At 40.9% G+C, this 23,370-nt stretch overlaps 1 protein-coding gene across 1 annotated transcript in view; it reads right to left on the reverse strand.

Annotated features, from left to right (window-relative positions):
* Positions 1 to 23,370, reverse strand: part of LOC140732273 (rho GTPase-activating protein 21-like) — a 188,908-nt gene that overhangs the window by 67,020 nt on the left and 98,518 nt on the right. The window contains 1 exon segment of the mRNA XM_073054679.1: positions 16,366 to 16,458. Within this exon segment, the coding sequence (XP_072910780.1) occupies positions 16,366 to 16,458 (93 nt within the window).

Consider the following 23,370-nt stretch of genomic DNA (forward strand, 5'->3'; position numbering starts at 1 on the left):
TGGAAAAGCACAGACTTACTGGAGATGATTTGCATGGCTTTGTGTCAAAGGGAGCTGACAACTTTAAAAACTTAACTACTTTTTGAAGAGGTACCAAAGATGGGTAGTGTAGTGGACTGGGTAGTAGATATTGTATATATGGATTTTAGTTCTCAGGGTGGGCTGATCCAGAAATTTGAGGCATTTTGGATTCATGCGTACTACTCAGAGTGTCCTGACAAATAGCATCTGGAATGGGTGCAGTCGAGCATCAGACCAGAAGTCTCTACAAAGTGCATCCAGCTGCAGCTTCTAACAAACTGCATTAAGAACCTGAAGCTGGAACTTTCGTTCATTTGGGAGGCTGAAGGGATGATAAATAGGACATATAGAGAGATAGTTACATCTGAGGTGCAGGCCACAGGAAACTGGGAGACTGTCAGGAAGGTGAAAGGGTTAAGGAGCCAAAGCAGAGTACCTGTGGCCGTCCCCCTCAACAACAGGTATATCACCTTGGATACTATTGGGGGGATGGTAGAGTCTCTGGCACCGAGTCTGCCTCTGACTCAGAAGGGAAGGCAGGAGAAGAGGCACTTTGTGATGAAAGGGGCTCATTAGTAAGGGGAACGGACAGGAGGTTCTGCAGGTGATAACGAGATTCCCAGATGGTATGTAGTCAGGTATGGTATATGCCAGGGTCCAAGATATTTGGATCAAGTCCTCAGCATTCTTAAGTGGGAGGGTGAACAGCCAGAAGTCGTGATCCGCGTAGGTACCATTAATGTGGACAGGACGAGTGACGAGGTTCTGCATAGGAAGTCCAAGGAGTTAGGTGCCAAGTTAAAAGGGCAGAATCTCCAGAGATGTGACCTCAGGATTGCTACCCATGTCACATGCTAGTGAGGCCAGAATTTGGATGATTATATATGGCTAAGGAGTTGCAACTGGAGAGGGGATAAGATTTTTGGACCATTGGGCTCTCTTCCTGGGAAGGTGGGACCTGTAAAGAAGGGACAGCTTACACCTGAACTGGAGGGGGACTAATATCCCAGCAGGAAGGTTTGTTAATGCTGCATGGTGGGGTTTAGAGTTGCTGGGGAATGAGAACCAGAGTGCCAGAACAATTAGTGGAGAGGTTGTAGAGGCAAATGTTGGTAAGACCTCAGACAAAGTTAGGAATGTTGAGCATGTTGCAACTAGTGTCCTGGCATACATTTCAATACAAGGGGTATTGTAGGAAAGGCGGATAATAGTGCTGAAGATGGGGTAGTTGGTTTACAAACAGAGGCAATATGTAGTGAGGAGAAGCTATTGATAGGGTAAAATTGCAGTAAACAAGATGAACTGCAACATAAAAGGCAGACAAAACCAAAAAGGGTAAATACAGGACTGAAGGTGTTGTATTTGAATGCACGCAGTATACGGAATAAGGTAGATGAACTTGTAGCAGAATTGCAGATTGGCGGTATGATGTTGTAGGCATCATTGAATCATGGTTGAAAGAAGATTATTGCTGGCAGCTTAATGTCCAAGTATCGAAAGGACAAGAATGAAGGCAGAGGTGGCTGTGTCACACTGTTGGTAAAAAAAAAAGAAATCAAATCATTAGAAAGAGGTGACATAGGGTTGGAAGGTGTTGAATCATAATGGATAGAACTAAGGAACTGCAAGGGTAAAAAAAAACCCCGATGAGAGTTCTATACAGACCCCCAAACAATAGTAAGGATATGGCCTACAAATTAAAGCAGGAGATAGAAAATGCATGCCAAAAGGGCAATAGTAATAGGGGACTTCAATATGCAGGTAGATTGGGAAAATCAGGTTGTTGCTGGATTCTAGGAGGGGAAATTTCTAGAATGTCTATGAGATGTCTTTTTAGAGCAACTTGTGGTTGAGCCCACTAGAGGATCAGCTATTCTCGGCTGGGTATTGTGCAATAAGCCAGAATTGATTGGAGAGTTTAAGGTAAAACAATCCTTAGGGGTAAGTGATCATAATATGATCAAATTTATCCTGAAATTTGAGGAGAAAGTAAGGTCAGATCTATCAGTATTACAGAGGGGTATAGGTAATTACTGAAGCATTAAGAACATAAGACCACAAGACATAGGAGCAGAATTAGGTCATCCAGCTCATCGAGTCTTTTCCGCCATTCCATCATGTTTGATCCCGAATCCCACTCAACCCCATACACCTGCCTTCTCACCATATCCTTTGGTGCCTTGACAGATCAGGAAACTATCAACTTACGTCTTAAATATACCCACCGACTTGGCCTCCACCACAGTCCGTGGCAGAGCATGCCACAGATTCACTACTCTCTGACAAAAAAAATTCCTCCTTACATCTGTTCTAAAAGGTTGCCCCTCAATTTTGAGGCTGTGCCCTCTAGTTCTGGATAGCCCAGAAACATTCTCGCCCCATTCCCCCCCATCTAGTTCTTTCAACATTTCATAGGTTTCAATGAGACCGCACCCCCCCCCGCATTCTTCTAAATTCTAGTTAGTACAGACCCAAAGCTCCCTAACGCTCCTCATATGTTAACCCCTTCATTCTCAGATTCATCCTCATGAACGCTCTTTGGATGGACTCTTCCCAATGACAACATATCCTTTGAGATATAGGGCCCAAAAATGTTGACAATACTCCACGTGCAGCCTGACAGGAGTTTTATAAAAACTTAGCATTTTCACCTTGCTTTGATATTCTATTACCCTTGAACCAAATGCCAACATTGCATTTGCTTTCTTTACCACATACTCAACCTGTGAATTAATCTCTGGGAGTCTAGTACGAGGACTCCCAAGTCCCCTTGCACCTCTGATGTTTGAACCTTCTCCCCATTTAAGTAACAATCTGCACTATTGTTCCGTTTACCAAAACGTATTATCATACATTTCCTAACACTGCATTCCATCTGCCACTTTTTTGCCAGTCTTTCAATTTGTCTAAATCCTACCGTAATCGCATTGCTTCCTCAGCACTATCTACCCTTCCACCTATCTTCGTATCATCCGCAAACTTTGTCAAAAAAGCCATCAAGTCCATTATCCAACTCATTGACAATGTGAAAAGTAGCAGTCCCAATACTGACCCCTAAGGAACACCACTAGTCACTCGCAGCCAACCAGAAAAGGCCCCGTCACTGCCTCCTGTCTGTCAATCATTCCCCTATCCACGCCAGTACCTTTCCTGTAATGCCATAGGATTTTATTTTGTTGAGCATGAGAAAGCAGCTGGCCAAATTTGAATAGAAAAGAACACTGGCAGAGAAGCAGTGGCTGGAAATTCTGGAAGCAACTCAGAAGGCAAAGGATATATACATCCCAAAGTGGAAGAAGTATCCTAAAGGAAAGATGGTACAATAGAAGCTAACAAGAGAAGCCACAGCCAACATAAAAGCCAAACAGAGGGCATATGATAGAGCAAAAATTAATGGGAAGTTACAGGATTGGGAAACTTTTAAAAACCAACAGAGGGGACATCTGGTAAGATGGCGATTGTTTAGCTGCTCCGAACTTTTGTTCCGTTACTGTCGCTACCTTTGCACTAAATGTCTCCATTTTTTAAACCTTAGTTAGGAATTATTTCGGTATCTCTTACTTGCCTGTGAATATATCTAACTTACAATGTCTAGCAAGAGTTCTAAATCCGGGAGAAAAGAAGCTATGACCCCGTCGGACGAGACGATGGTGGCGCTTGGAAAGCTGCGAGACGAAATCTTAAAGGAATTTAAAACCGCTGGGGACTTCCGCAAGAGTTCTAAACCCAGGGGAAAAGAAGCCATGACCCCGTCGGACGAGACGCTGGTTGCGCTTGGAAAGCTGCGAGACGAAATCTTAAAGGAATTTAAAACCGCTGTCAAACAGTTAGAAGACAAACTGGATCGGATCAACGATAAAGTGGACAAACATGCTGAACACTTATCTCGCATCGATTCGACTTCTGAAGATTTAGAAAGTCGTGTTCGATACTTGGAGACTCTCTGTTCCAGCTTAGAGGAAAAATCTAACAAACTTCTTTCCAAAATGGTGGATCTCGAAAATCGTAGCAGACGCTGTAACATCAGAATTCTGGGATTACCAGAGGCGACTGAAAAGGGATCAACCGTGAAGTTTTTCGCCGAGTTTCTCTGTGAGTTATTCGGGAAAGATTTGCTTCCGAAGCCGCCCAAGCTCGAACGGGCACACAGAGTTTACGTTCCCCCCGGAATTCTGGGCTCCCGCCCGCGACCAGTAATCTTGTGTTTCCATCAATACCAGGTAAAACACAGTCTGATCATAGAGGCGCGTCGCAGGGGGTCGCTTCCCTTCAAGGATACAACCATTCGCTTTGTGGAAGATTTTGCACCCCAGACCTTAAAGATGTGCGCGGAGTTTAAAGGCGCAATGAAAGTGCTTTTTGATCGTGGTTTCAAACCTTCCCTTCGTATCCCTGCTGATCTACGAATCAAGCTTAATACCGGGAAATATAAGTGGTTCAAATCAGCGAAGGAAGCTGAAGCGTTTGTGGCAAGTCTTCCAGCTATCCAGCCATCTTCGGAATCCGATCGGACCTCATAAAATGGTGGATAAGTACTCCTCGTAGTAAAATTACTTTCTCTGGACTCGGAATTCACTTGAATCACTCAGACATTATTCATTGAAACTTTAAGGGCTGTTGACAATCTCTCCCGGGATTTGGTGTGTGTGTAATCTATTTTTATTCTTGTATAACTTTACCTACAGAGTTCTGCAACTAATTCTAACTTGTTTTGGAGGTTCGAAGTCTTTAGTGAAGGCCTCCCTGTTTGTCGGTTCACAGTTCAACTGCTGATTTATTTTTCCTTTGTTTTAAATATTTATTTATTTTACCTTTTTCTTTTCTTCACCCCTTTTTGCTAATCTCTGAATTTTCTTCTCCCTTCTCTGTAAATGGTTGATAAACACTCGTCTTGAATTTATAACTTTCCCCTTCCTCTTTTTTTTCTTTTTCCTTCTTACCTTTTTTTCCCTTTCTCTTACTTTATTCTTCTATAATGTTTCGCGGGTAGGTTAGTTTTGGTTTTCTTCCGATTTTCTCTGTATTAAGTTGTATATCTCTGCAGAAGGTGTTCTAATCTGTAGTTATGTTTTCTAGTGCATAAACTAGTTATTATTTGCTATAATATTTATACGGAAATGTTGTTAATGACACAGATCTGGAAGTTGTATTTGGGTTAATTTTTTTGGTAGAGCTAGCTACTTGTTTTGGTAGCCGTCTAGTTTTGGGTTGTGCGGGTGGGGTGGATTTTCCAGTTCCAACATCTCTTTATTGCTTAGGACATGTTTTTATATTTTGACCTTACGAGTATATGTTTACATCTCTGCTCCCAGACTGCTATTGTACTGCTTGATTTTTTATATGCCTGCTGCCTTTTATGCATTAGTAATTGATAATGGCTAGTGCACTTAAATTCGTGAGCTGGAATGTAAAGGGACTGAACCACCCTGTTAAAAGGAGGAAGGTATTCTCACATATCAAACAACTCAAAGCTGACATTGCTTTCCTTCAAGAAACTCATTCGTTGTTTTGATAACTCCCGGCTTCTGTCAAAGTGGGCGGGTCAGCATTTTCATTCATCCGTTGCCGCTAAAGCTAGGGGAGTCTCCATTCTTATTAATTCAAATATTCCTTTTGAACTCCATAATAAAATATCTGATACAAATGGCCATTTTATTATTGTTTCTGGTAAACTATATAACACTAAAGTTGCACTAGCAAACCTGTATGCCCCCAACTTTGATGATGTTAACTTTTTTGAACGTTTTTTTCCTTCACTACCAGACTTAAACTCATACTCTCTTATATTGGGTGGTGATTTCAACTGTTGGTTGGATCCTAAACTGGACCGATCGTCCTCTGTTACCAGATCACCTACTAAATCTGCCTTAGCTATTCAATCGGTTCTTAATTCGGATCTAAAGATCCATAAGGTCTGGGGACCTTTTATCGAGTACTTTCATAACCTTCCTCTTGATTAGGGGTTTTTTTCTTCTTTTTTTTCTTTTCAGTCCCTTGCTTTCAGCTCACTTTTTTTTTTCTGGTAGTAGGCATTATTATCCTCTGTTGCTAAGTGTATTCACTGTCTGGGAGTTTGACTGTCCGGACTTATACTCTTTATACTGTGTGGTGGTTGGTCTGGAGTTGTTGTTGTTTTTTTCTTGTGTTGTGGGGCTTGGGGAGGACGCTAAGCTCACTTGTCTTTAATTTAGGTGCTTTTTTTTGGTTAAATTTTCTTCCTTTGTAGCATATTGTTATTGTATGCTTAATCTCGCACTGTATTAATGCTCCTCATTGGGATTTGGGGTTTTTAATTTTGTAAAATGTTTTGAAAAACTAATAAAAAAAAACCAACAGAAGGCAACTAAAAAGTAATTAAGGTAAAGGTGGAATATGGATGTAAGCTAGTCAATTATATTAAAGGCATTTACAAAAAATGCTTCACATACATAAAGAGTGAAAAAAAGGTGAGAGTGGATATCGGACCACTGGAAAATGATGCTGGAGAATTAGTAGTGGGGGACAAGGAAATGATGGATGAAATGAATAAGTACTTTGCATCAGTCTTCACAATGGAAGGCATTAGCAGTATGCTGGAAGTTCCCAGAGTCAGGGATCATGAAGTGTGTAAGTAGAGAGAAGGTTCTTTGGAAACTGAAAGATCTGAAGATAAATAAGTCACCTGGACCAGATGCTGTACATCCCAGAGTTCTGAAAGAGGTGGCTGAAGAGATCATGGAGGCATTAGTAATGACTTTTCAAGATTCATTAGAAATTCATTCTGGAATGGTTCCAGAAGACTGGAGAATTGCAAATGTCACTCCACTCCTCAAGAAGGGAAAGAAGCAGAAGAAACAAACAAGTGGTTGGGAAGGTCTGACCTCAGCAGCTCTGGGAAGATGTTGGAATCAATTATTAAGGATGAGGTCACAGGGTACTTGGAGACACATGATAAAATTAGTCTTAGTCAGCAGAGTTTCCTCAGGAGAAAAGCTTGTTTGACAAATCTGTTGGAAATCTTTGAAGAAATGACAACCAGGATAGACAAATGAGAATCGGTTGATGTTGTGCTCTTGGATTTTCACAAGGCCTTTGACAAGGTGCCACACGTTATGAACCCATGGTACTACAGTAAAGATTCTAGCATAGATAAAGCAGTGGCTGATTGGCAAGAGGCAAAGAGTGGGAGTGAAGGGAGCTTTTTCTGGCTGGCTGCCAGTGACTAGTGATGTTCCAGAGGGGTCTGTGTTGGGACTAATTGTTTTTATGTTATCTGTCATTGATTTAGATGATGGAATTGATGGCTTTGTTGCAAAGTTTGATGGCGATAGGAAGACAGGTGGAAGGGCAGGTAGTTTCGAGGAAGTAGAGAGTTACAGGACTTAGATTAGGAGAACGGGCAAAGAAATGGCAGATGAAATACAGTGTCAGGAAGAATATGGTCATGCACTTTGGTAGAAGAAATGAAAGGGTTGATTATTTTCTAAATGGAGAGAAAATACAAAAAAAAAACTGAGGTTCAAAGGGACTTGGGAGTCCTTGTGCAGGATTCCCTAAAGGTTAACACAAAGTACACTGCAGATGCTGTGGTCATATCAACACGTACAAACAAGCTGGAGGAACTCAGCAAGTCGGGCAGCATCCGTTGAAACGAACAGTCAATGTTTCGGGCCGTGACCCTTCGTCAGGACTGGAGGAGGAGGGGGCAGGGGCCCTATAAAGAAGGTGCCAGGTGAAAAACCAATCAGGAAAGATCAAAGGGTAGGGGAGGGGAAGCAGGGATGGGATAGGCAGGGAAGGTGAAGAAGGAATGTAAGGGGAAAGCACTATGGGTAGTAGTCTGTGGTGAGGAAGATAAGTGCAATGTTAGCATTCATTTGAAGAGAACAAGAAATATAAGAGGATGTAATGTTGAGATTTTATAAAGCACTGGTGAGGCCTCACTTGGAGTAATGCAAGCAGTTTTGGGTCCTTTATCTTAGAAATATCTTAGAAAGGATGGGCTGAAACTGGAGAGTGTTTGAAGGAGTTTCATGAAAATGATTCCAGGATTGAATGGCTTGTCATATGAAGAGTGTTTGATTGTTCTGGGCCTGTGGAATTCAGAACAACAAGGGGTGACCTCACTGAAATCTATCGAATGGTGAAAAGCCTAGACAGAATAGATTTGGAGATGATGTTTCCTATGGTGGGAGAGTCTAAGACCAGAGGACACAACCTCAGAATAGAGGGGTGTCATTTTAGAAGGGAGGAAGGGAGGAATTTCTTTAGCCAGAGAGTGTTGAATCTGTGGAATTCTTTGCCACAGGCAGCTATGGAGGCCAAGACTTTATGTATATTTAAGGCAGAGGTGGGTAGATTCTTGGGTGGTTAGGGTGTGAAGGGATACGTGGAGAAAGCAGGAGATTGGGAATGAGGGGAAAACTGGATTAGCCATGATGAAATGGCGGAACAGAATTATCTAATGATCCTATGATCAAAGGACTGTGAGAAAAGATGAGTGAATCGTAAGGATTTCTCTACCATCCATCGAGGATATTTATCAAGAGTGTTGCGTACGCAGGGCCCTTAGTATCAGCATCCTCTGACTTTCTACCATCAGGCAGAAGAGTACGATGCATAAGAACCAGTAACAGTCAGTATGAGAAACAGTTCCTATCCCCAGGCTATTTGGCTTCTGAACTCGCTGCTGCAACATATTCAAAGTGTTACTGGTTAATCTGTTCCAGTACAATTTAATATTATTACATTTAAGTTTGTTATTTTTGTGTCAGTCATCTGTAGATTTTATCTTTACCTTCCTAAGTTATCGTGTGTAATGTGTACTACTATGAGTTTTACACCCTGGTTTGGAGAAATTTTGTCCTGTTTCTATATACATTATATGGTTACATACATTATGTATGTATATAGATTAATCACAATAAACTTAACTTGGTCAACTGGTTTCACAATTGACTTACCCACAGGAGACAGAGGGTAAAAGTGGAGGTGTGTTATTCTAAATGGAAGTAGTGTTGCACACTGGTGATCTGCAATGATTTCTTTTGTTTGTAATATGCATAATTTAGACAAAAATGCAAGTGGGTTGATTAGCAAGTCTGCGGAGGACAGGAAAATTAATGGAGTTAGGGTTAATGAGGAATGTTCTCAAAGGGCACAGCAGGATATAGATCAGTTGGAAATATGGGCAGAAAAATGGTGAATTGCATTTATTTGCACAAGATTCAAGATTTAAGATTTTTAATGTCATTTCCAGTACACATGAGTAAAAGAGAATAAAGTAATTGCTGCTCCCACTCTGATGCAGCAGAAAAATAATACAAAAGATAAACAACACAATAAATATAAACACATAAGATAGCTTATATACATAGACTGATTGTAGGTCCATAAAGTGATGGCAGGTACAGGAATATCTATAAACAAAGTGACTGACAGGAAATGATAAAGTAGTGGTAGCTAGGGGTGCAGAGGGGTGGGTTAGTGGATGGAGATGTTGATCAGACTTACTGGTTGGAGAAAGTAAATATTTTTGAGTCTGGTGGTCCTGGCGTGAATGTTATGTAGCGTCTTCCCTGTTGGGAGCTGGACGAACAGTCCAACTCCCATCAGGGAAATGGCAATGAGCAGGGCGTGTGGGACCCTTCATGTTTCTGGCCCTTTTCAGGCACATTTCTCTATACATGTCTCTGATGGAGAGTAGGCTGGTGCCAGTGATGTGTTGGGTAGTTTTAACTACCCATAGTAGTAGAACCCTCCTGTCCACCACAGTACAAGTGTAAGGCATTGCAATCGGGAGGTCCAATACAAGAGTACAGTATTAAGTGGCAGGACCATTAGGAAACATTGACTACAGATGGATCTTGGGATGTAAATCCATACTTCCAGAATGTGGTTACAAGTGGATAGGGTAACAAAGGTGACATAGAACATACTTGACTTCATCTGTCAGGGCGCTGAACAGAAAAGTCAGGAAGTCAGAATGCAGCTATATAAAACTTTGGCTAGGCCACATCTGGAATATTACGTGAAGCTGCAGTCACTATATTATAGGAAGGATGTGCTGCAAATGAGATTCATGAGGAATATTGCTTGGATTAGAGAGTATTAGATGTAAGGAGAGTTTGCACAAGTTTGGATTGCATTCTCCAGACTGTCTGAGGCTGAGGAGTGACAAGATTACAAAAGGCATGGACAGGATAAATAGTCAGAGACTGCTTCCAAGGATGGGAGTATCAAATACCAGAAGGCATAGCTTTAAGATGAGAGTTAAGGAGCTTAAAGGAGTTTTACGAGCCAAATCTTTTCTAAACCAAAAAATGGTAGGTGTCTGGATCATGCTGCCAGAGGAGGTGGTGGATATGGATAAAATAGCAATGCTTCTGTGACATTTAGACAAGTGCAGGTACAGGCAAGGCAGAAATCTGAGGGACATGGATCATGGGCAGGCAACAGGATTAACTGAAATTAGCTTTTTCCTGGCCTGTATTATTCTATGTTCTACAGGAAGAAGAGGTTTCAGCTGCTGTTCCTGGGTGATGAGAAGTCTTTTATATAGATCGTTTTCCTGCCTGCACCTCCTCCAATTTGGTGATATTTAACAAAATTATCATTAGAAAGCATGTACTTCTGTGGAGACATTTTTAATATAATGTGAAATTTAAAACATACAGTGGGGCTAGGAAGTTTGTGAACCCTATAGAATTTTCCCCATTTCTGCATAAATATGGCCAGATCTTCACACATCCGAAAGCTAGACAAAGAGAACTCAATTAAATAAATAACTCAAAAAGCATCATACTTGTTCATTAATATACAGAGAAAAATATCCGATATTACATGGATTTGTTGGAAAAAGTATGTAAACTTTCGGGTTACTGTCTTCTACAAGGCTACTTGTAATCATATATTCCAATCAATGAGATAAGATTGGAGGTATGGGTTGTAGAGGCAAGAGGTATCCTGCCCTATATAAAAAAGAGCCACAAAAAGACAGGTTACTGACAGAGCCTGCTCTTCTCAAGAAAGATCTGTTTACGTGCACCATTCCTCAATCAAAGCAACTTTCAGAGGACCTTTGAAGAAGAATTATAGAGATGCACAAAGCTGGAAAAGGCATTTCTAAAGACCTGAGTGTTCATCAGTCCATAGTAAGAGAAATTGTCTATATGGAGAAAACTCAGTACTGTTGCTGCTCTCCCTAGGAGTAGACATCCTGCAAAGATCACACCAACAGCATAATGTGCAATGCTGAAGGAGGTGAAAAAGAATCCAAGGGTAACAGCAAAAGACCTGCAGACATCTACAGAACTTGCTAAAGCCTCAGTTCATGAGTCCACAATAAGAAAAACACCGAATAAAAATGGTAACACACAAAATGCTGGTGGAACTCAGCAGGCCAGGCAGCATTTACAGGAGGAAGTACAGTCGATGTTTCGGGCCAAGACCCTACGTCAGGACTAACTGAAAGAAAAGATAGTAAGAGATTTGAAAGTAGGAGGGGGAGGGGGAAATCTGAAATGATAAGAGAAGACCGGAGGAGGAGGGATGAAGCTAAGAGCTGGAAAGGTGATTGGCAAAAGGGATACACAGCTGGAAAAGGGAAAGAATCATGGGACGGGAGGCTTAGGGAGAAAGTAAGGGGGAGGGGAGCACCAGAGCAAGATAGAGAACAGGCAAGGAGTGATTGTGAGGGGGGCAGAGAGAGAAAAAAAGGGGGGGAATAAATAAGGGATGGGGTAAGAAGGAAACAGGAAACAGTTGTATATTTAAGAGGAAGTTAGATATGGCCCTTGTGGCTAAAGAGATCAGGGGGTATGGAGAGAAAGCAGGTACAGGGTTCTGAGTTGGATGATCAGCCATGATCATACTGAATGGCGGTGCAGGCTCGAAGGACCGAATGGCCTACTCCTGCCCCTATTTTCTATGTTTCTAAGGGGAGGAGGGGCATTAACGGAAGTTAGAAGAATCAATGTTCATGCCATCAGTTTGGTGGCTACCCAGACAGAATACAAGGTGTTGTTCCTCAAACCAAAGTGTGGCTTCGTCTTGACAGTAGAGGAGGCCATGGATTGACATATCAGAATGGGAATGGGACGTGCAATTAAAATGTGTGGCCACTCGGAGATCCTGCTTTCACTGGCAGACAAAGCGTAGGTGTTCAGCGAAACGGTCTCCCAGTCTGCATCAGGTCCCACCAATATATAAAAGGCCACACCGGGAGCACCGGACGCAGTATACCACACTGGCCGACTCACAGGTGAAGTGTCGCCTCACCTGGAAGGACAGTCTGGGGCCCTGAATAGTGGTGAGGGAGGAAGTGTAAGGGCAGGTGTAGCACTTGTTCCACTTACAAGGTTAAGTGCCAGGAGGGAGATCCATGGGGATCACTGGTATTTGCAATCAAACGGGGGTTTTAATTTGCCTTTCTAGCAATTCTACGAGTGGTTCTCTCAGAAAGTTTTCTTGGTCTTCCAGACCTCAACTTGACCTCCACCGTTCCTGTTAACTGCCAATTCTTAATTACATTACAAACTCAGGAAACAGCTACCTGATGAAAACGCTTTGCTATCTTCTTATAGCCTTCTTCTGCTTTGTGGGCATCATTTATTTTAGTTTTCAGAGTGCAAGCAGCTGCTTAAATGAGCCCATGGCTGCTGATTGTTGGGACAAGGTTTGAGGGGTCAGGGTATCTATAAAACTTTGAAATTTGCATCACCTGGCCTTTCCTAATGATGACTGTGAACAAGCCATAGCCCTAGCAAACTAATTAAGGGCTGAGACTTTCGTAAAAGCTATCTGAGAGCTCAAATCTCTTGGGGTGCCCAAACTTTTGCACGGTGCTCCTTTCCTTTTTTCACGGCAAAATTGTACAAAATAAAAATAATACACTAATCTTGCTTGAAATGTTGAAAAGAATGTTTCATCTTTATGACTTTTGAAGATCAGTTCATCTTCTACTCACTTAACTATTCCACAGTAACAGAAATTTTGACCAGGGGTGCCCAAACTTTTGCATTCCACTGTGTATACAGCATAAAAAGTGGTCCCAACACCAACCCCTGTGGAACACCACTAGCAGCAAACCAGAAAAGGCTCATTTTATTCCCACTCGCTACATCCTATCAATCAGCCAAAGCTCCAATCAAGTTAGTGACTTTCCTGTAATACCACGGGCTCTTAACTTGGAAAGCAGCCTCATGTGTGGCACCTTGTCAAAGACCTTCTGAAAATCCAAATATACAACATCCACTGCATCCCGTTTTATCTATCCAACTTGTAATCTCCTCAAAGAATTCCAACAGGTTCGTCAGGCAGGATTTCCCCTGAAGGAAACCATACTGACTTTGTACTATCTTGTCCTGTGTCATCAAGTACACCATCACCTCATCCTTAACAATTGATTCCAGCATCTTCCCAACCACTGAGGTCAGGCTAACTGGTCTATAATTTCCTTTCCTTGGCCTTACTCCTTTCTTAAAGAGTGGGAAAACATCTGCAATTTTCCAGTCCTCTGGCACCATGCCAGAGCCCAATGATTTTTGAAAAATTATTTCTAATGCCACCATAATCTCTAACTCTGCCTCTTTCAGAACCTGAGGATGCAGTTCCTTTGGTCTGGGTGACCCAAGTACCTTCAGGTCTTTCAGCTTTTTGAGCATCTTCTCTCTTGTAACAGTAACTGCAGCCACTTCTCTTCCTGCACACATTACAACAGCAGACACACTGCTAGTGTCTTCCACGGTGAATATTGACGCAAAATACTTGCTTGGTTCATCAGACATCTCCTTGTTCCCTGTTATTATTTCTCCTGCTCATTTTCTAGCAGTCCTATATCCACTCTCATCTTTCTTTTATTTTTAAGATACTTGGAAAAAACTTCTACTATCCACTTTGATATTATTTGCTAGCTTGCTTTCATGTTTCATCTTTGTTTATTTTAGTTGCTCTCTGTAGGTTTTTAAAAACTTCCCAATCCTCTATCTTCCCACTAGTTTTTGCTTTATTGTATGCCCTTCCTTTCTTTTGCTTTTACAAAAGCTTTGACTTCCCTTGTCAGTCATGTTGTACTATTTTACCATTTGAGTATTTCTTCATTTTTGGAATACACATGTCCTGCACCTTCCTCATTTCTCCCAGAAACGTACACCATTGCTGCTCTGCTGACATCCCTGCCAGCAGCTCCTTCCAATTTACTTTGGCCAGCTCCTCTCTCATATCACTGGAATTTCCCTTACTCCACGAAATATTGCTACATCAGACTTGACTTTCTCCTTATTAAATTTGGAGTAGAACACAATCATATTGTGATCACTTGTTCCTAAGGGTTCATTTACCTTAAGCTCCCTAATCGCCTCTGGTTCATTACATAACACCCAATCTCGTATAGCTGATCCCCAGTAGGCTCAGCAACAAACTGCTCTAAAAAACTCTTTTAGGCATTCAACAAACTCAGTCTCCTGAGATCCATTACCAAGTTGATTTTCCCAATCAGCCTGTAGGATAAAATCTCCCATGACTACCATAACATTACCATTTTGACTTGCCATTTCTATTTCCTGTTGTAACCTGTGGTCCACCTCCCAGCCACTGTTGGGGGGGGCCTGTATATAACTGGCATCAGGGTCCTTTTATCCTTGCAGTTTCTTAACTCAACCCACAAGGATTCGACTTCTTCCGATCTTATGTCACATCTTTCTACTGATTTGATGCCATTCTTTACCAGTAGAGCCACACCAACCCCTCTGTCTACCTTCCTTTCCCTCCAATGCAACATGTAACCTTGGACAGTCAGCACCCAATTACAACCATCCTTCAGCCACAAATCAGTGATAGCCACAACATACCTGGCAATCTGTAATATTGCAACAGGATCATCCACTTTATTCCTTATACTACATGCATTTAGATACAACACCTTGAGTACCATATTTGCTATCCTTTCTGACTCTGCATCCCTAATGATTTGATACTCAGCCCGTTGGCTGCAACTATCACCTGCCTGCCCTTCCTCACAATTTGACTGTGGACAATCCGTCCTTTCCTGAGTCCCTTCACTCCAGTTCCCAACCCTTGTCAAGTTAGTTTAAACCTTCCCTAAAAGCTCTAAAAAATCTGCCTACGAGAATATTGGTCCCCCTCAGGTTCAGGTGCAACCCATCACTTTTGAACAGGTCATACTTCCTCCAATGATGTAAGAATCTGAAGCCCTGCCCTCTGCACCAGCTTCTTAGCCACGCATTTATCTGCCAAATCATCCTGTTTCTACCCTCATTGGCACATAGCACAAGTAGCAATCCAGAAATTACTACTCTGCTTCTCAGCTTTCTATCTAGGTCTCTAAATTCTCTTTTCAGGACTTCATTGCTTTTCCTTCCTTCCTTGGTACATTGGTACCAATATGTACTAAGACACATCTGGCTGCTCCCCCTCCCTCTCCAAAATGTTGTGGATGCAATCTGAGACATCCCTGACCCTGACACTTGGGAGGCAACATATCATCTGGGTGTCCTGTTCAGGTCTACAGAATCACCCCTCACTATCGAATTCCCTATCACTACCACTCCCTTCTTCTCGTTTTTTTATTCTACACCATGCACCCATGCTCAGTGCCTGCAACCCTGTTGCCACGGCATTGTCCCAGGAGGCCATCCCCCACAAAAAGGAACACTGAATTCAAAATTGTATCAAGACATTTTAAAAGAAGAATGTCAGGATAGCAGTCCATCACCTGAAGCCTAATGCAACAAGACAATGATCCAAAAGAGTAAATCGGCAATAGAATGATTTAAGAAGAAGAAACTTTGTGTTTTGGAATGATCAAGTCAAAGTCCTGACCTTACTCCTATAGAAATGTTGTTGAAGAACCTGAAGCAAGCAGTTCATGCAAGGAAGCCCACCAACATCCCAGAGTTGAAGCAGTTTTGTGAGGAGGAATAGTCTAAAATTCCTCCAAGCCAATGTGCAGGACTGATCAAAGGTTACTGGAAACATTTTGTTGAAGTTATTGCTGTACAAGGGGTCACACCTGTAACTGAAAGCAATCGTTCACATACTTTCTCCGACAATGCATGTAATACTGCATCATTTTCTCAATAAATAAATGAACAAGTATAATTTTTTGGTATTATTAATTTAATTGAGTTTTTAAAATTTAGTTTTAGGACTTGCTAGCAGAAATTATGAAATAGTGCAGAAATGGAGAGAATTCTACAGGTTTCGCAAATGTACTAGCACCACTATACTGTAAATGTAAACATGACTTCAATACTCACTTGAAATAATGTATATAAAAAAAGTCAAAGCAAAATACATAACAGTGAAGTCTAAATAACAATACAAGTCAAATAACCAAATTGGTACCTGTACATAACCCAGCTCCATGTGCTGGTCCACCTTCCTTAACCTGTTTAACAAAGATGGTGTCCATTGGCTCCAATTTGCCTCTGGTTTGTGCTGTAAAATGCAAGCAGATTTTGTGAATTAATTCAAAATGGTAAAATGGCTCACATTTAATTCTGTTATGATGGTTAACTTCAATTCCATTTTTGTATGGGTAAAAGCAAATAGGTGCTGGCAACTTAGAGGAGGTTATAGAAATTGAGTTAAAAAAGCATCTAGGAACAGAACCTGCCAACTATTCATCAAGACCTTGGCTAATGTTCTAACCCACTGCATTTTCCAGCACCCTGCCCATATCTTTTTTAATCCCTTAATCTTCAGAAATCTATCAATGTCCGCTTTGAGTGAATTCAATGGCCAGGAATTCGTAGCCTTCTGCGGTAGTGAATTCCAAAGATTCACTATCCTCTAAGAGGTAATTACTTCTCATCTTGGCAGGAAATAACCTTCCCTTTATTTTTAAACCATTCAAAAATGCTATATATTTTAATATAATCTCCTCTTATTATCTTAGACTTTGGAGAGTACAGGCCCTGTCTAAACATTATTCCTCATACTGCAAACGCACTATCTCTGGAATTGTTCTAGTAAATCCTCAGTGCACTTTCACTAAAGCAAATACATCATTTCTCAGGTTAAGAGACCAAAACTCAACTTGTTCCTATCTTCTGTATTCCATATAACCATATAACAATTTCAGCACGGAAACAGGCCATCTCGGACCTTCTAGTCCGTGCCGAACGCTGACTCTCACCTAGTCCCACTGACCCGCACTCAGCCCATAACCCTCCATTCCTTTCCTGTCCATATACCTATCCAATTTTTTTTAAAATGACAAAATCAAACCTGCCTCTACCACTTCTACTGGAAGCTCGTTCCACACAGCTACCACTCTCTGAGTAAAGAAGTTCCCCCTTGTGTTACCCTTAAACTTTTGCCCCCTAACTCTCAACTCATGTCCTCTTGTTTGAATCTCCCCTACTCTCAATGGAAAAAGCCTATCCACGTCAACTCTATCTATCCCTCTCATAATTTCAAATACCTCTATCAAGTCCCCCCTCAACCTTCTATGCTCCAAAGAATAAAGACCTAACTTGTTCAACCTTTCTCTGTAACTTAGGTGCTGAAACCCAGGTAACATTCTAGTAAATCTCCTCTGTACTCTATTTTGTTGACATCTTTCCTATAATTTGGTGACCAGAACTGTACACAATACTCCAAATTTGGCCTCACCAATGCCTTGCACAATTTTAACATTACATCCCAATTCCTATACTCAATGCTCTGATTTATAAAGGACAGCATACCAAAAGCTTCCTTCACCATCCTATCCACATGAGATTCCACCTTCAGGGAACTATGCACCATTATTCCTAGATCACTCTGTTCTTCTGCATTCCTCAATGCCCTACCATTTACCATGTATGTCCTATTTTGATTACTCCTACCAAAATGTAGCACCTCACACTTATCAGCATTAAACTCCATCTGCCATCTTTCAGCCCACTCTTCTAACTGGCCTAAATCTCTCTGCAAGCTTTGAAAACCTACTTCATTATCCCCAACGCCACCTATCTTAGTATCACCTGCATATTTACTAATCCAATTTACCACCCCATCATCCAGATCATTAATGTATATGACAAACAACATTAGACCCAGTATAGATCCTTGAGGCACACCACTAGTCACCGGCCTCCAACCTGACAAACTGTTATCCACCACAGCTCTCTGGCATCTCCTATCCAGCCTATTATATTATTAAATCCATACTATTTAATTGTTTGCTCTTCTACTGCATTTGGATATTAGTTTTCAGCAACTCGAGTATCCAAGCACCCCTAGAGTCCATTGAACAACAACTTATCATAATTTAAGAATAACTTACTTTTCTTTTTGTATTTCAAAACAGACAATGCACATTTAAAACAAAATAATATTTCATCTACCATGATTTGCCCACTCATATAGCTTGGTTATACCTCTGGAAATCTCAGTACTACCTCCTCTCTCCTAACAGCCCCACCAAGTTTACTTTACAACCCTCAGCATTTAAGCAGATCTTAAATATATTTTAATTATACATTTAATTTGTAAATATACTCCAATCGTTTTAAATTACTATTATCAAAGACACCTCAATGTATTTGTAGTATGGAGTACTTATCTGGTTTATCTACTCAGAGCAAAAGTGCTGCTATTAGGACATTGTAGGACAGCTGTGACAGCAAATCTGGAGCTCAATTTGTTCCAAAGAGCCAGAAAAGTTTAATAAAACAGTGGGAATTATGCAGAGTGGCATATGCGAAACAAATATGATCCAAATAACAATTTAATCACTTACATACACTGCAGAAGAACACTTAAAATTATAAAAACAAGTCTGGTTGAAATGAGTGAACTGAATGTCCAAGTGCTTCAACCACCACAGAAATAATCATAAACAGCAGTATTTCATTGTCAGTTCCAAATTGCTATTGAAAACAAAGACCAGAAGTGAGATTTAAAGCAGTCTCTATTAGAAGAGAGGCTATAGAATTTCTTTTAAGGTCAAGATTCCATTAAACAACTCCACTGATATTTCTTGGCAGCACATCTGGGGAAGGGTTACGAGGAGGAGCTCCAAAGGATGAATAAAGTGAAAGGCTTGAAAATATATTTGCTGGTGAAAGAACTAAAGCAACATAACTAACTAACCTCCCCATGTAACCACAGCCCTGACCACAGTGAACTCACATTGGAGGGTACACTTCTATATCAGCTCCAACCTGACTAAAATAACGGAGAATATCAGCATAATAGAACTCTACTGGACTTCAGTAACTGTTTAAACTGATAGATTTGCAATGACTCTATCAGCAAGTTTTGGTCTTCTGTATTTTATAGCGCATGCGCTAAGGTTTGTAAAACTCATTAAAAATTAGCAATATCCAGACCATACGGTTTATATTCACCAGTGCAGATTTATGCACTGGCCATCAGGCAATGGTGTAGTTCCAATTCCTTACAGCTACATCATTTCAATTTACAGTTGTCTTTTCCTTTTACATACTTTCATTTCTATTCATTGCTGACTCTTTCTTCTTCACTTTTGCCAACTAACATTTCCTTCCTTCCCTGAACCACAACCTCAACAGATCTATGGGCCTTCCCGACATTAAAAGTAGAACTATGCTCAATACCAGGCTAGTTAGCTCAATTGTTTAAAAAAAACTGGACCACACTAAATTCAACATTTGAACCTTCACAGGAAACCGAAGCAAGTAGTTTATGTAGAATACAATAAAAGCACAACATGCAAATAGTTCAATTCAAATGGAAACCCTTTGGCAAATATGTCCCTCACAACTACCATGACTGAGAAGATCTAAAATGAGCACAAAATGTATGGTTTCAATCCAAAATAAAAATCAAGAAAGCTCTCAACACTCAGCGGATCAAGTAGCACATATGGAAAGGGATAAAACTATGTACTTTTAAGTTTCAGAGAAGATGGGGCTATGATCACCATGAGGATATGTCATGGACAATCACCCATCAAAAGAGTGAGAATACAAAGTAACAATAAAAAGTAGTGAAATGCATGGTAGTAAGCATCGCACACTAAATGCTGGAGGAACTCAGCAGGCCAGGCAACATCTGTGGAAAAAAGCACAGTCAACGTTTTGGGCCGAAAGCCTTTGGCAGGACTGGAGAAAAAAAGCTGAGGAGTAGATTTGAAAGGTGGGGGGAGGGGACAGAGAAATGCCAGGCGATAGGCAAAACTTGGAGGGGGAGGGATGAAGCAAAGAGCTATAGGAAGTTGATTAGTGAAAGAGACAGAATGCCATGGAAGAAAGAAGAGAGGTGGAATGAAGGAGCACCAGAAGGAGGCGGTGTGCGGGCAAGGAGATAACATGAGACAGGGACAAGGGGATGGGAAATGGTGAAGCAGGGAGTGGGGGGGTGGAGGCATTACTGGAAGTTTGTGAAATAAATGTTCATGCCATCAGGTTGGAGGCTACCCTAACGGAATACAAGGTGGTGTTCCTCCAACCTGTGTGACCTCATCCTGGCAGTTGAGGAGGCCATGATAGACACAGCGGAATGGGAATGGGAAGTGGAATTAAAATGGGTGGCCACTGGGAGATTGCACTTGTTCTGGCATACGGAATGTAGATGCTTGGAGAAGCAGTCTCTTATGTTGGGTTCATACCGATATACAGGGGGCCACACCGGGAGCACTGAACACAGCATATGATCCCAAAAGACTAACAGGTGAAGTGTCGCCTCACAATGTGGAAGGACTTTTTGAGGCACTGAATAGTAGTAAGGATGGAGGTGTAGGGGCAGGTGTATCACTGGCTCTGATTGCAAAGACACGTGTCCTGGGGAAGGACGAATGGACAAGGGAGTCATGTAGGGATGGATCCCTGCAGAAAGCAGGAAGTGGAGGAGGAGGGAAAGCTGCGTTTGGTGGTGGGATCCAGTTGGAGGTGGCAAAAGATTCGGAGAATTATGTGCTGGACGCGGAGGCTGGTCAGGCGGTAGGTGAGGACAAGAGGAACCCTATAGCTGGTAGGGTGGTGGAACAATGGGTAAGAGCAGTCATGCATGAAATGGAAGAGATGCAGTTGAGGGCAATGTTGATGGTCCATTCGCCCCTGGAATTAATGTTGCCTAGCCTGCCAAGTTCCTCCAGCATTTTGTGTGTTGCTCGGATTTTCTCGTTTATGCATAATAGCACGATTTGCCCAGCAAGTCAGAATGTGGTAATGGAGTGAGAGCAATTGAGCCTTTATCACACATTGATGAGCTGAGGGAGGGATTAAATTACCTCTTGATTGATCAGCATATTCGATTATCTGGCACCTGTCAAATGACATATCAGTCACAAGCTTTCACTATGCTATTTATTGTAGTTGACAGATATAAAGGCTTTACTCCTCAGTTATGACAATACACTTTGAGTACAAACAAGAAAACAAGAAATAGAACTTTAAAGTATCTGGCTAGTTCTGATTTAGCAGCAACACAAGGCCATGGACTAATAAAACATATTATGGGAAGAAATTAAATGCTCTTACCCAATCTTGCCAATAGGTGACTCTAGTTCCACACTACATGGATGTTTTTTTAATATCCTCGGGGTAAATAGAATATCCAATAAATAATAAATGTGTTGTTACGACTGGCTACACTTAGTATAATAGAGTAGACCCATAAAACACTAAAACCTACACCAAAGCTTGTCTGAAGGCTTGCACAGAATTGCCCATATTAATTCTATATTCAACACTGAACTTCCTCTTCAGCAATGAAATTGCAATGCTGACCTTTCTCTGATCATCATCCAAACAATATTATTCACCATTTATTAGTCTCATCAGAACATTACTCTAGCTACTATCTCACATAGCCAACTAATTTCTTTCTTATAAGCATTCTCAAACTATTCAAAGTCTTCATATTTATAGCTTTCCAAAATGTTATCATTGAACAATGTTCTAAATAGAAGATATTCAAATCACTTTCCAACAAATATTTTACCTTTTTTGTTAAATACACTGTTTAACAAAAATAGTTTTAGCATGCACACCTCAACATCAGTGCATACATGCAGTAATTGTGGTCGCCACTGTCAGTCATATCAAATGTTTCTTTCCTTCAGTATTTACTGAAATTGAAACCATGTAAAATGTTTCCAAATGAAAGAAATTTTAAATTTAAATTGGGCCTTTCTTTGAATTCAACCTATATTAAGCAGGTCACTGCAATAATTGGACAATCCAAACATCATCCTACTCAAGAAATCACTAAATAATCTGGAGTAAGTGTTTCTACAATATTGATTAGCCTGTTAAAAACCATTCTCTCACAGTTGATGAGATCCAACTTGCATTTTCTGCCAGAGGAATGGCAGAAGTAACTGACCTGGTTTAGTTCTTTTCCTTGGCCTTCACATGCTGCCAAAGAGACATCAGGCACTCAGTGTCATCCTAGATGCTTTTCTCCATTTTGAGCTATCACCAGCCAAGAATTCCAACTGTAATTAGAGCCTTATTGCTGGGCATGTTGGTCAGGGATATGTCACTGATGTTGATTCATATATCCTACCAGCAAATTTAAAGGATTTTGCATCTCTCCCGTGCTCCAAGGTACTTGCTTAGGTAGCTCAGATCTCCAACACATATATGAAGCGAGGGCTTAGTTCTGGGCTTCCAGTCTTGATTTTATGACACATTTCCTCAGAGGCTGAATACAGTTTCGATTTTAGTCAGTAACGTTTGCCTTGACTGAAATGTGATTCCCAAAAGTATGAAAACTGATCCATGCAGCATGCAGTTAAAGCAAGTAATTATGAAAACTATGGAAAAGTTATCCTGCAATGTATGAAAGATAAAAGTAAAGAAATTTGGGTGCAACTTTAATGGTGCTGGTCAACCTCAACTGAATGCTGTGCAATTTTGGTGTCCATATTTAAGGAAAAACTTGTTTTGGAGATACTGGAGAAGACCAAACAGGTTGGGCAAAAAGTTGTAGAAATAGGAGAGGTGATCTCATTGAAACATATGTTGCCAGAAGGACAGTGACAAAGTAGGTTGTGAAGGAATATTTCTCTAGTGGGGAATCCAAACTGTTGGAGAGGATGACTGGATTTTGAAGCACAGATCATTACCAAGTAAATAAATGAAAACAAAGCATTCTATTAACTAGGGCAGTGGGGCATTTCTAATACAACTGGATGGAATGTGATGAGAATCATTTTTAAATCAGCCTTAATTTATAACATCGCAGAATTTCCCCATTGTGCTTCTTTCTTTTAATTTTCTAAGACCTGATAAAATTCCAAATGAAAATCTATACTTTCAACTTATTCCATTTTTTATTCAGTAGTTAACCTAACTACAAGGATTCCAAGTCTATACTTCCTAAAAAAAAAAGGATAGACTTCTTGGAAAACATAAACGGGGTCTATATTAGCTA

This window comes from Hemitrygon akajei, chromosome 8, assembly GCF_048418815.1.
Source record: "Hemitrygon akajei chromosome 8, sHemAka1.3, whole genome shotgun sequence".
Classification (NCBI taxonomy): Eukaryota; Metazoa; Chordata; class Chondrichthyes; order Myliobatiformes; family Dasyatidae; genus Hemitrygon; species Hemitrygon akajei.